General features: G+C 35.4%; 1 protein-coding gene across 1 annotated transcript; it reads right to left on the bottom strand.

Annotated features, from left to right (window-relative positions):
- Positions 1-438: 438 nt before the first annotated feature.
- Positions 439-13,051, bottom strand: LOC128220006 (U7 snRNA-associated Sm-like protein LSm11). The gene is made up of 4 exons (XM_052928237.1): positions 12,631-13,051; positions 6,076-6,215; positions 4,531-4,578; positions 439-3,205 (listed from the first exon to the last, which is right to left on the bottom strand). The coding sequence occupies exons 1-4, from the start codon at positions 13,007-13,009 to the stop codon at positions 2,687-2,689; spliced, it is 1,086 nt and encodes a 361-aa protein (XP_052784197.1). The 5' UTR covers positions 13,010-13,051; the 3' UTR covers positions 439-2,686.
- Between the last annotated feature and the right edge of the window lie 2,445 nt (positions 13,052-15,496).

The raw sequence follows: 15,496 nt of genomic DNA, 5'->3' as shown, positions 1-15,496 counted from the left end.
TGTACCAGGCAATTGTTTACATCAGCAAACATTTAGCAAATAAACATCAGTAAGTTTCAGCATTATTTATCAGTACAGATCAATGCATGCATGTATTTTAATAACATTCTACATGATGTATGAATTCAACAGAAACATAGTTTCAAACTAACCATTTCTTTATAAAAATTATATTGTGTGGGACGTTTTATTAATTTATGCTTGGCACTTTCGTGTGGTCTTGTGTCATGGCGCACACCAGAGTGCCCGGAGAAAACCAACTTGTTCGGTTTGGTAACCACCAGCCAAACTCACATACACCCAGGCCAGGAATCAAAACCAGTACGCTTTCATAAGAAGTGAGTGCGATAACCACTACGTTAACTTTAAACAACCTTACAGGGACTATTACATACATGTAGTTTGTAAAATGCACTTGTTTGGAACCCTTTAACAAATGTTGATGTATACTCTAATATTGTCTTGGAAAATCCACAATTTTTAAGAGCATATATTATTGTAATGCAATAACAAAAGGCTGTATCGTGATTGGTTGATTAATATAATATCACATGATGCTACAAATGTATTTTATAAAGGTTAAAATATCCATCAGCTTACTACGAGTCCTCAAGGCCGAGTGGATATGGTATCAGTTTTCTTAAAAAAAAATCACACTAAAGGTGTGACCTCGCTCCCTCCTACAGCTAGGATTTTTTTAATACTTTAATGGTATTTTTTTAAGCAATTTCAGTATCAACGTGGGTATAAACGAGTTAATTATTAATAATATAAGGGTTACCAGATGCATAACAAGGAAAACTCATTTTTGGTCGAAAAACATGATCAAGTTCCATAAATTTCTTATAGCTGGAGAGTTAACTGGCATGGATTTAAACCAAATGTGAGCCTTATTCAAACTTAACCTAGGATTAATAAAAACTCATCTTTTGACCAAGTTTAATGACCATTAGGGACAAAATTCAGCTAAAAGAGTGATTTGTTACCAAAATCACTACTACAGCCAAACAAATAATCACAACAGCTCACCAGTGAGTAGAAATATCAAACCGTTCTAGCTGCATTTAATAACTAACAAGAGCGCCAACTGTCACAAAATACGACCCTTCGTATTTAAGGACACCATGAATGGTGATAAGCAGTTGGATCTTGGAAGTTAATCCAAATAAAGAGAGCAGACACTTATTAAATAATGAAAATCAGGCTGTTGTTTTTCGTCGAAGACTGATTAAATCAGAATGGGTCTGGCACAAACAGTAGTGATGGGCTATCGGCCAGATTTCATAATGGGTCTGACAAACCAACTAATGAATAAGATTAATTAATAAATATAAGTTGATTTAAAAGAATACATTTTGTGTCCAGTAAGTAGGTACTGATAAATAAAATCACACTTACTGCATGGCTTAAGGATCAAATAAGATAAAGAAATGAAATATTTATGTTGTTTGTAAATTTGTTTCTTTTTCCAACAAACATCAATGTCATTTATGTCAAATTGTCTACAAAACAATCCAAAGCGAACATTATTCGATTAATCGATATCAGCAATACGTCTTCCCCGATCTCGGTCTTTCAGTCTGGGAAGACGATTAATGGACTGTTGCGATGCCAATCAATTTTACTGTAAAAAATAAATCTCTGTGTTCTTTTATTAAATACATGTTAAAATAGATACAGGGTTTCAGTTAGGGTTTAAAAGGGGCAGGGAGCTGCAAATGAGGGACAGTGTGCTAAGGCTTAAAAGGGCACATTGTTTCGGGTTGTGAAAAACTTAAATTTATATAAATTTAACAAACTTAGATATCTATGCTAGAAAAGTTTAAATTTTAAATAATTTTAGCTTTTATCTACAAGATATATGAAGTATTCGATTCATATCAGAAGCTTTTAAACAAAATATTTATGAACTATCTAATTATCAACAGAATTCAATTCCAAGTAGGCAGAAGGGTATGCTGATCTTCACAAAGGCTGAGGGGTGCTATCAAAATAGGGCAGGGTGCAGCACCAAAACTATACATGTAGCTCTTAAGCAAGACTCTTAGATAATTATATATTAATATGAACCCACAGCCAATATCAGCTTATATCGAATTTACTAGGTCAAGGGAGACAACCACTTTTAGAAAAAAAAACCTGAATAGTTTTTGATTACATAATACAATTTTATGTAGTAAATATTCTTTAATTGATTTAATTTGATGACTATCTCCTTAAATATAACTAAAATTAAAAGAAATACACATAAAGAAGATTTTGCATGATTTAACATTTAATGATTCATGTATATTCTAATGCAATTCAACAATGAAAGGTATCATTAACAAAAACAATAACAGATGGAAGTTTAAATTAGGCATTCCATATATCTGACCATATGGGTTGTGTAAAAAGCACTTTTAGCCATGAATCCATCCTTAATTAAATGATCCCCCCTCCCCATCCCTACCCCGGAGAAAGTTTCAAGCTCCTCTTTTGTTTGGAGTTGATTCATCAATCAGTCAAAATAAAATATTCCACTTTTTTGCTATGGACAGATCCTTAATTTGCACCCCTCCCTCCCTCCCCGAACAAAAAGTGCATGTATCTCTAAGCTGGTGTTGATTCATCAATCAGTTTAAATAAAGTATTCCAACCTGCAGACTTACATGTACTTCAAAGAACCATGCCTTATTGTATTGTCTCAACCATCTGCCAGGGAGACACTCACAACATTATCTCCCCTGATAAATAACTGATTTACATGCCTGTTGATAATCTCGTATTGTGAATAGCACCTTGATTCTGTCCATTGCTTGTACAATGGCCAGAACTGTGTACATGTAGTTCGGTCTGATGATTCACCTTTACACTTCTGTGAAGTAGAAGAACTTTTTAGCCCTTTTTTTGAATGGTCAGAAAATTTGGAATCACTGGCTGGGGTTTTTGTTCTACACGTTTCACTTGTGCGAGAAGATGCAGGTCGACTTGTACCAACATCAACATCCAGCCGACTGCTCTGCTTTGAGCCAGTCATCGTAACCTCTGGTTTATATTTTGTCTGTTTTGAAAGAAGTTTTTGTCTGAGATCTAAACCAGAGGACGTTTGAGGTTTGCCTTTGGAAACACTATCTGCAGAGTGAGTAGAAACTGTTTTGCCAGACGAACTGTCTTTGTCAGGAGGTTTTCTATCACTGTCCTCTTTAGATTTTGTTTTAACACTCTGAAAAACACAATTGTACATAAATGAGTTTAAAGGGTGACACTCGTATTTAAAATCAATACATACACATGAACAACAAACATAAATTTTGAGTGATAAACATTTAACTATTTACATGCATTACTGGCGAATTTTGATTACTGATAACAAGATTGTAACCGTGTATTTAATAGCTGAAAACGCACAAATAGTAAATAGCTTGTAGGTCCTTAAAGGTTTACAGTGATCAACTATCGTCTTATGAGGTATAAATACAATATTTGCTGCACCTTTCTTTTAAATTAAACACATTGTCACCAATTTTTCTGACAATAAGAATAAGACCTTTTCCTTCAAGGTGGGGATCATTAATATCTGAAAAGGCCTATAATGGCGCAGATGTTAATGATGACATTTTTTTATATTATAAAATGAGATTTTCCTTACACTGAACAAAACATGAGTACTACATAAACTTGTAAAACACTAGTATGAATATTAATGATAAATTCTAGTCAATGTTATACATTTATTCCAAGGGAACAACAGTGACTGCTGAAATTAGTTTGCTGAATTTGGAATTTATGAACTACATCTGGCTTATATTTTACCCTTGTAAATCAGGTAAAGAGGTCATTTAGTGTCACAGCTCAATGAAAGAATCAACTCAGTCACATATGCCACTGACCGAAATTCAGTGCACAAAATGCTTGGGTTTTTTCAAGCAATGAACTACAATGTGAGGATATTTCACATTTGATAAGTATTATTATGACAAAATATGGTCAAAATTTGACAGTTCACAATTCATATCGGCAATATTCAATATCATAATATTGCACTCCGTTATATGCTTATGTTGAAAACAGTATTTTCCGAAAATTAAAAAAACAAATTCAAAAGGTAGTTAAGCTATATTTAAAGCTGAAAAAAAAGCCCAGCCTGTTTTGACTGGAAAGATACTTTTGCATCCTCGGCACCCAACCATACATATGATACCCTGGGCAAATTGTCTAAGGAAAGTTTGTAAATCTTGAATATTCATAAGCATTTTCCGACCAATGAATCTCCTTTATGAAGAGCTATTGGCATATTTAAAAAAATCCTGCCTAAAATGATTTGTAAGCCGTGATCTGATTGGATTATTTCAAACCAAATTAACATCCCTAACTTCTCGGCCATTTATGTACCTCATGAGGTGTGCCACATGCGACCAATCAAGTGACTGCATTTCACCTTATTAATTATTCATGAGTATGAGATTTTTGCAGCTGATTTGCCCAAGGTATCATATAGGTTATGATAGGCTCGGGTGCCGAGGATGTACTTTTATGGCAGTGAAATACCTTGCTCACTTCTGGTTTAATAAATGTTTCATCAACATCAACCAACGCCTGAAATAAAGAGCAGAATATTCATTTCATTGAAGGCAATATTCAAAAAACCATATATTTTATATTTTATATAAGTTCAGGCAACGGTAAACCCAGTCATGCATTATCTGAGAACCAACTTTAAAGGGATTTAACACCAGATGATACCATTGCATGAAAAACAAGAGATGTTAGTGAAACATTTATGCCCCCTTGGGAGCCAAATTGTTAGTAGGATTTGGACACTTAAATAAAATATGGACAATCAGAAAACCTTTTTTCAGCTTACAGTCACACTGACCTTGACCTTTGACCCACTGACCTCAAAATCAATAGGGTTCATCTGCTGGTCATGACCAATAAGCCTACCTAGTATGAGGTCCCTGGGTCAAAGCGTTCTCAAGTTATTGATCGGAAACCGTTTTTCATGTTAAGGTCACACTGACCTTGACCTTTGACCCACTGACCTCAAAATCAATAGGGTTCATCTGCTGGTCATGACCAATACACCTACCAAGTATGAGGTTCCTGGGTCAAAGCGTTCTCAAGTTATTGATCGGAAACCGTTTTTCATGTAAAGGTCACACTGACCTTGACCTTTGACCCACTGACCTCAAAATCAATAGGGTTCATCTGCTGGTGATGACCAATACACATACCAAGTATGAGGTCCCTCGGTCAAAGCGTTCTCAAGTTATTGATCGGAAACCATTTGGTATTCCGACCGACCGACCGACAGACAGACAGACCGACCGACCGACCGACCGACCGACATGTGCAAAACAATATACCCCACTTTTTTCAAAAGGGGGCATAAAAAGAAAATAGAGTAAAACTTCCATTAAATTGATATCATATGGTTGACCATGATTGTGTACAACGCATCGATTCTTACATTGCATTGTATCATATCACTTACAACACAACGTATCTTTCGCAGATTTTGAATATTTTGCGAATTCAAAATTTAATGGATCTGTCTACAATGTAAATTCCAGTAAATGTAAAAAAAGCATCGGTTAGTTTATCGGTACTTATCTTGTGACTTTCACTGCTAAATATAAGCACTATTATAAGCTGAGAAACCACCAAAAACTATTTTTAAACGAGCAAAATCAGCAGACAGCTTTAAATCATGTTAAATAGTGTACTATCCGCATCATGCTAGCTGATATTCTAAAGGCTTGGTTTGGTGAAATATGGTTTTTCGCCAATTTGGGACCATATGGTATCTAGTCCCTTTAAAGTATTTAAAATCTTGCATATAAATTTCATGCATAGAATTTCCAAACTTCTGTTATTTTATACTGTTCTTCGAAAGTGTCCTCACATGTCATGAGCTCATTAGAAGGAAATATTGAAAACTGAACATGAAAAGGAACATTTAGATCAGTGAAACTCAATTTAAATATATATAAATATATATATAAAAGCTAGTTATTTAGTTATAACTTACAATTAAAGGTCATTGTGTTAAGCAATATTGATAGCTTGAACAACTTTTACACCCCAAATTACCATATTAAAATGTTTGTCAAATGCAGCCACAAATCCTCGACACTTGCTGCGCACAGAGACAGCTGCCCGGATCATCACCTCAACTTTCAATCTCTCGCTCATACAACGACGAAGCAAACTGAGTGGACCTTTATCATAGCCTGAAACAAATAATAAGGTTGGAATCAATTTTTTTCAGGAATGTATAAGGTCTGTGTTTAACTAGTTGATTTTTTTATACATAAATATGAATATCTAATGAAAACTTATATTTAAAGCTAAATAATATGGCTCATCTTAGAAATCTGTAAATTCAGGGATGTGATTGACCTGGCAGCTGGAGGGATGAAACCATTCCGGCCATGGGTTCTTGGGGCACTTTTGGGGTCAAAAGCACACTGCCGTAGAAGAAAAACTGGCTTTTTAGAAGCTCTTTTAAGGGTTTTTCTGACTTTAAATTTGAAGCAAACTGGGATATTAACTCTAACAAAAGCACACTTAGTAATAAATTCTTAAATCAGCTAAAAACAAAAATATATACATATATTTTATTTTTTTTTGTGTGGGGGGGGGGGGGGTCCCTGGGGTTATTAGATCCGCGGAATTCCGCGAATCCGCGGACAACTCACATCCCTGGTAAAATATAGTTATAAACTGACAGTGTTAATTAAACCTGTCTGACCCATAAGCAAAGATAAGAAAAATTTGATTGAGAACATCAGAATGGTATCTTTTTTGCAAAATCTAGGACAAAAATGAAAACATGGAAAATGAGTCTTCAGTCCAGTAAAAGCTAGAAGCCTTAAATTGCAATGTCTGAACTGATTTAAACAAGAAATTCTATATGTGACAAATTTTAATAACAAAATGTCACTGTAGCAGCAGTTAGTGGCCATGACTAGATAAAAGAACACTGTTACAATAATCAAGCAGAGAAAATGTTTGTTGTTGAAAGCTAATTTGAGTGGCTGCAAACCAACTTAAATGTAATCAGTGTAACCAGATTTTGTTCAAAACTTCTGACTGTTGAAAATGTAGGCCTTAGTATACATTAGGAAGGGAAAAAACATCATAGTACAGTACGGCATTTTAAATGATAGAATAGACTGGCATAAAAAAATAAATTTAAACCAGATTTTGTTGGTGCCGGTGTTTAGGGCTTTCTGAACCTTCATAAAAAAAGCAAAAAAAGCTACATGTATGCATATTTTTGGACTAACAGAATTTTTGCTGCAAGCACTACCTGAATTTCTGATCCAGAAGTCCAACGAACTACCGTACCTTATTAATAATGTTAGTGCCTAACCCTGTTGTCACTTTCAGATGCTTTCAACTCAAAACTTGATATCATAATTAGTTCGTTTTTTAATCCAAAAACGTTTTAATTTCTCTTTCCTCTTTGACATTTACATTTATCTTAACACACGGAACGCCTTGTATTTGACCCAGACACCAATCATTTGTTAGGAATTACGGACACTACGGACCATGGACATTACGGACCAGACATTACGGACCAGATTTAGGGACACTACGGACCAGATTTAGGGACATTACGGACCATCTTCGGAAACTTACGGACCATGATTTAAACATATTTTTTTTAAATTATTCACTCATTATTCACTCATTAGTTTTTAATTTGTTAATAAATACTTGAATATGAGTGCTCAGTATGACGTTATATCTTCCATATTAAAAATACATTGATGTTTAACATTGGAATTTCATGGGATTTTTCAGTTACATTAAAGATAATTGTCATACTGAGCACTGATATTGAAGTATTTATTAACAAATTTAAGACCAATGAGTGAATAAATTAAAAAAAAAATGTTTAAAAACATTATAAATCATGGTCCGTAAGTTTCTGAAGATGGTCCGTAATATCCCTAAATCTGGTCCGTAGTGTCCCTAAATCTGGTCCGTAATGTCTGGTCCGTAATGTCCATGGTCCGTAATGTCCGTGACCCTTTGTTAGTAGGTAGTCCTACACAAAAACAATCACCACACTGAAAATGTATACATGTGTCGTTACCCAGAGTCTTGATTCTTTTTGTGCCTCTGGTTATAAAACTTATAGCATCTAAGTAACATGTCATGCCAGGGTTCGAATTTGGACTCCCAACTTGCAAGTGTGAAAATTTGAAATATACGTATTGCGGGTAAATTTTAAAAAGCTTGTGAATTTTAACAAGCTCACAAATTTCTGGGAGTGGATATATATGTATCTAATCAGATAGAAAGTAGAGCACTTGATTGTTAAAGTAGGTTATTCAATTACCAGATACATTGTATTTTAGTTGCACGCACACTGGTAATGGATATGAGTGCATCATGTGCACCAACAAAAATAATTTTGGTTTTTCAAAAAACAGGTACTGTAGGGTTAACGAAGGCTTTCAGAATTAATTAGGCTTTATGCTTGAATATTATATCCATTGGGGAATGGTGATAAAATAATATTTTGTATAAAGCTATACTGGTTTGTAAACAACATTTAAAAACACACACATAAAAAACAATATTTATTTTTTTACCAAGGGACTATATAAATTTAAAGGTTTATAAATGATATACAGTGCTCCAGCCAGGATTTGAAAAGGGCAGGGTGGAGTTTTGAAAAGGGCAAACTACATGAGTCGTGTAGGGGCGATTGGGGGTGGTTGTGGGAGGGGTCCACCCCGTCACAAGGTTTTTTGGTTTTTTTTTTTGGGGGGGGGGTCTCCACCTAGAATTTGTTTTGTTTTCATACTCAATTTAAATCATTTTCCATGATTTCCAGACTTGAACAAAAAAAGTTGTTTTTTTTCTCCAAATTTGGTAGGGTGTGTTTGAATATCGAAATTAAAATTTGTCTTTTTGTCTGTGGTAGTGTGATTGTACTTATTTGGAGTCTTCTTTAGTGCAATGTCACATTTTTCTCAAAAAAATCATGTAAAATGAAGAAAAAAACAAAGACAGTTAAACATTTGAAGCAATCAAATAAATAAATACACAAACAAGCTGTCACAGTATGTGACGAATGCCCCGGAATGTGACATTGACCTATGAACAAGGTCAGTACATGAAAAGTTAAAGATCAAACAAATACATATGGCAATTTATTTTAAATTGCCTCTGAACATAAAAAATACCACCCATACTTGACAACCTACATTCTTATGTCCTTATATGCAGCATTCCATTGTGAATAAACATTAAGTGTATCTTTCACCTTAGAGGTAGGGACATGGGTCTTGCACGTGACACGTCGTCTTGGTATGTCCAACACATGTGGCAAGTTATTTTCAAATCTGTCCATACAAGAAAAAGTTACAGCCCGGACATAACAACCAATACTCTGTATCCTTATATGCAGCACTCCATTGTGTATAAACACCTAAGCGTGACCTTGATCTTAGAGGTAGGGACACGGTTCTTGCACATGACAAGTCGTCTTGGTATGTTGAACACATGTGGCAAGTTATTTTAAATTCTGTCCATACAAGGGAAAGTTACAGCCCAGACACGACAACCTATACTCTATGTGGTTATATGCAGCATTCCATTGTGAATAAACACTAAGTGTGACCTTGACCTAAGAGGTAGGGACACGGGTCTTGCTTCCGACACGTCGTCTTGGTATGTCAAACACATGTGGCAAGTTATTTTATTATCTGTCCATACAAGGGAAAGTTACAGCCCAGACACGACAACCTATACTCTATGTGGTTATATGCAGCATTCCATTGTGAATAAACATTAAGTGTGACCTTGACCTAAGAAATAGGGACACGGGTCTTGCACGCGACAGGTCGTCTTGGTATGCCGAACACATGTGGCAAGTTATTTAAAAAATTCTGTCCATACAAGGGAAAGTTAAAGCCCGGACACGATTATCCATTATATGCAGCATTCCATTGTGAATAAACACCTAAGTGTGACCTTGACATTTGAGGTAGGGACACGGGTCTTGCACGCGACACGTCGTCTTTGTATGTCGAACACATGTGGCAAATTATTTTAAAATCTGTCCATACAAGGGAAAGTAACAGCCCGGACACGACAACCTATACTCTATGTCCTTATATGCAGCACTCCATTGTGAATAAACACTAAGTGTGACCTTGACCTAAGAGGTAAGGACACAGGTTTTGCACACTACAAGTCGTCTTGGTATGCCGAACACATGTGGCAAGTTCTTTTAAAATCTTTCTATACAAGGGAAAGTTACAGCCTGGACACGACAACCTATACTCTATGTCCTTATATGCAGCATTCCATTGTGAATAAACACCTAAGTGTGACCTTGACCTTAGAGGAAGGGGACACGGGTCTTGCACGCGACACGTCGTCTTGGTATGGCAAACACATGTGGCAAGTTATTTTAAAATCTGTCCATACGAGGGAAAGTTACAGCCTGGACATGACAAGCTATACTCTCTGTCCGTATATGCAGCATTCCATTGTGAATAAACACTAAGTGTGACCTTGACCTTAGAGGTAGGGACACGGTTCTTGCACCCGACACGTCGTCTTGGTATGCCGAACACATGTGGCAAGTTATTTAAAAATCTATCCATACAAGGGAAAGTTACAGCCCGGACACGACAACCTATACTCTATGTCCTTATATGCATCATTCCATTGTGAATAAACACCTAAGTGTGACCTTGACCTAAGAGGTAGGGACATGGTTTTTGCATGCGACACGTCGTCTTGATATGCCGAATACATGTGGCAAGTTATTTTTAAAATCTGTCCATACAAGGGAAAGTTACAGCCCGGACACGAGTTATTGAGCCGAACACACGGACGGACGTAAGGACGGTGCGATTTTAATATGCCCACCTTCGGGGGCATAAAAACAAATATGTAGGGGACGAATCTTAGTTTGGTACGATCGGGATTGGGTACGAATGTTACATTCAGCCTGGCTGTTTTTTAATTGTCTTTGGTAAAATAATGTTTAATATGCTAATGTTTTAGAATAAAGTGACAATAAAAATCACTGCCCTTGCTTTAAAAATCACTTATAAAACATAGAACATTGATAAAAATTCGTTCTGACAAAATGGCGTTTTCGGCGAATTTTGACATGATCGTAACCACGATAGGTAAACACTACATAAAGCATCAACATGTATTTGTGGGTTACAATGAAATTTTCATCATGAATATTTTACAAATAAACTTCAAAAAACATTTACTGAAATAGTGATGTATTTGATTGTGTTAGCGTCACCTTTGTTATGTTTACAAATCGGCAGTGGCCGTCTGCTTCAAATCAACAATGTTTAAATGGCGATTTTCGTCAGTACAATACAATTAACAATTATTCTAAAAGATTTACTTGTGCTTGACAACATTTTTCACCATCCCTTCGCATTTTCTATCGCATTTTATGAACTTTCATCATTAAATGAACGAATTCTCAATGTATATTCTGATTGGCTGACATTCAATAGCTCCGCCTCCTGCCGATGTTTCCCTATTTGTCTCTTCTTAATTATTGGATTAGAAGATGACCGATTATGAATACACAGGTCGTCTGCTTACTACACAAATACACAATTAGCTGTCATATGACTAGGACAAGGCACACTGGAAGATGAAAGGGCAGTACGGCATATTTTAAGCAGTCAATGGGGGCATGGTGACACCTAGCGGGAACACTATTATCATAAGTATTACGTAATTAGTCTCAATTATGACAGCGGATTAAGGGCTGCTGATCTTTCATAATGACTTCAATAGTAAAAAGGGCACTAACGGGATAATTGGTGCTAATAGAGCATTTGTGAAAAGGGCACTACTCTAAAAGGGGGCAGGGCGGTAAGAAAAGGGGCACGGGCGCTGCGCCATTGAAAAATGGGCTAGCTGGAGCACTGATATAACTTGCAGACAACATCATAATTGGATGTAGAATCATTTGGTTAAAATCTAGAATTCTTGATAATCTTGATCTTGAGACAAGCACAAAAGCTCTTTGACTTTTCTTTTGTCATTAATGGATGCATTAAAATCAAGTTGCAGCCAGTACAGTACTGGTATTTAATCTCATGAATACATTTGCAAGTGTAACATGCGAGCCAATAAAACATCAGATAGCTGAGCTTTCTGGCGTAATGAAACAAACACCAACAGATCCCTTCAGAGAATAGCGTGCTCGACCCTGAAGGGGTCCACTGATCTTTATATTCACTAACTTCTCTATTCTCACATAGCCCGAGATTTGCTAATTTGCATATAACCAACCAAGTTTACATCCGGTATGAACGTACTTCCGTTTTATACGGATTATTATTGTGAACGCACCTCCGCCGCCTACAGGGGACCGTTACACTTCAACCATCAGGAAAGCAGAGGTTTAAAGATTGTTGAAGTTCCAACTTACTATGCCTCACAGGACAGCTGAGATTTCTAGCAAATGCATAGAAGTGGAGACTATGAACGCACATCCGCCGCATACAGCGGACCGTTACACAAGTGTTTTGACATGCAAAGAACTAAGACAAATTGCAAAAAATAAAGATATCATAATATAGCTTAATTCTAACCCAGCATGCTAAATGTCAATGTATATGTAAGTACCTTCTATTACCGTAAACAGAGTCCTAACCATTCTACGCCGCTCCTGGGTTTTTGACCTTTCTAATGGTCCAGCATTTTTTTCTAATATAGCTTTTTTTCTAACATTTTCTCTAGCCTGAGCGGCGGCTCTAATAGCAACAATGCCAACGTCTTTATTGTCTTCAGACTTTTCTTTTTCAGTCTTTTTTTGTTTCATAGATTTTGCATCTTTCCCTTGTAAAAAATTCTCAAACTCAGTCAAATTGTTAAACTGTCTTGAACTAGTTCCAGGAAAAGGTTCAACTCTACTATACAATGCTCTCCTAGGGTCAAATCTTGGTGAAGTTGGGTCTAAATATTCAGGGAGAGACTCGGAGTCTGAAGTTTCTTTTTTCGACATGTTGTGATAAAAAAATAAAAATGCCGCGGGTATAAATCTGTAGTCGAGTAAACGCTTGAGCCGGTACTCATTTATTCATAACGTCCAATCTGTAAAAACGGGCTAAACAAATACTTAGTAGGACGGATTTGGGCTGGAGTTTTGTCCCCTGTCTAACGTTTGTTTTCTAAAATATGATGTCAAAGGTATTTTTAAGTCAACTTTAAAGATGGAGATAAATCTTCAAGAAAAAAATAATCGCAAGCATGAGGCTGAGCTCGAAAAGAAAAAGGTATTCATTGTTTAATTTGACAAGCCAATATCCTCAAAGCAATATTGTATTATACAAACACCAACAAATTGATATTGATGATTACTATTTACTGTGATTCTCATGTTTGTACCAACTCTCAACATATTTAGTCACTTACGTTTTGAAATCAACAAACTACCCTAAGAAAAAAAAACACATCAACATGGATCCTCAAAGTGAAAAGGTCGACAAATACTCTTTCGCTATATAGCGAGCTGGGCCGGTTCCCATTGTATATTGAAAGATACATGCGATGCATTAAATACTTTGTTAAATTGTTTACATGCAAATCTAAAAATTGTATTTTAAGAACTATCATTTTAAAGGAAGTGAGTGAAGTAGAACTAAATCCTGCTGTCATAAATTGGGCCTCGAATGTTCGAGATGTATTACAACGCTCAGGTTTTAATGATGTTTGGTTATTCCCCGAATCAGTGAATATGTCTGCATTTGTACCTCTGCTTAGAAATATATTACGAGATATTTATATCTCAGAATGGAGAGTGGGTATGGATAGCTGTAGTTCATTAAATATATATATAACGAATTTAAATGTAATTACCAAGTTTCTAGTTATATTTCTCTATTAGACAATATCAAATACAGACAAGTGCTTGCACAATTACGGCTATCTTCCCATAGGTTAAATATTGAAGTTGGCCGACATAATGGTATTGCAAGACATGATAGAAAATGTACCTATTGCAACCTTAACGATATAGAAGACGAGTACCATTTCGTTTTAAGATGTCCACTATATGCTGATATTCGTAGAAGGTATTTGCCAAATTACTATTCAAGACATCCTAGTATGGAAAAAATTATTACTTTACTGCAAACATATGATAAACCTCTTCTGGTTAAACTAGCAATTTATTGTTTAAAAGCTTTCAAAGAAAGAAATGATTATGTTTGAATACATATATGCTTTTTCTAGAAATATTTATATCCTTGTACTGGATGTTATCCCATGTGTTTTGTAGATGTCTTAAGATTAGTTGTATTTGTACTGTTATCTTTGCGCTGATAACTATTTAGTGATCAAACCACTGTATTCTTTTAAAGTACCCTTGCCTAACATTTGCCTAAACGTTCCTCTATGGAGAGTAGGGAGTGAACACTCTCACAGGTATCTATAGGCGCGATGAAAGCTGTTGTTGTTGTTTTGTTTTTGTTTTTTTTCTCTATCACTATATATATATAGAAATCGAATAATGATTCATGCATGTATTCATCTATGTATTATTTATTTGTATGTGTATGCGTATTGTGTATGTTGTGTAATGTGACGATGAGCTGTTTATATGCTTAAGTCAAAAGAAATTTTCTGTTCTGTTCTGTTCTGTTCATGATAATGTCACAGGAAATTACAAAAAAACAGCACTAAGCATTTTCACAGCTAAATGTATGTCCAACCGGTCACACTGTATAAACTGGGACTCATTACAGCAACGTAGAAAACACTTTTGCATTTATAAACATCGACAAATAGTTTATAGTAGCATTGTTAGTCAATTAACAACATTGAATACTACTTGTATAAGGAATTAACACGAAGATTGGATATCTATATACATGTATAGTCATTTATTTTATTATATCTGTTAGTTTCGTTGATAAATCTAGATCAGAACAGTTAAAAACATATAATTTTAAACATACACATAAATAAAGCATACAAATGAGATGAGAAACATGTAAATCAATATTCCAATTGAGCTTATCTTGTTTATCTGGGAGTTGGATTAGATTGTTATTGGTTCCAGATTGTATCATTGAATGTTTGTTTCTGCACAAATAGAGTAAACAACCCAAAATGGTCATGCAGATTATATGGAATAATGCTTGATTTTGCTGGAAGGTATTGGTAAGTTTTTCTTCGTACATTGACATAAACTATTTGCAGATAACATTGTGATATTCTAGTCCCAAGTAGGCAGCGATCAGCACTGATAATTCAGGAGCACTGGCTGGAATAATAAAAAGGGAAGTTACTCAACGTATTTGTGGTATTAATTCAATTAACCGGTTTTTGAAAGCCGATTTGACTTAAGAAAGAAATTAGTTTCGAAATAATATTTAACCAAAATACAATGTCTATTTTGGTCATTACCAAAGGTCTTCTCTTTGTATTTTAAACTTTGGTTTCATGCATCATATTCTGTGTGGACTATTTTATGAACTTGCTTGTTTTA

This window comes from Mya arenaria, chromosome 2 (assembly GCF_026914265.1).
Source record: "Mya arenaria isolate MELC-2E11 chromosome 2, ASM2691426v1".
In the NCBI taxonomy this organism is placed as follows: domain Eukaryota; kingdom Metazoa; phylum Mollusca; class Bivalvia; order Myida; family Myidae; genus Mya; species Mya arenaria.
The sequence above is the reverse complement of the archived record's forward strand: the minus strand, read 5'-3'. Positions and strand labels throughout refer to the sequence as shown.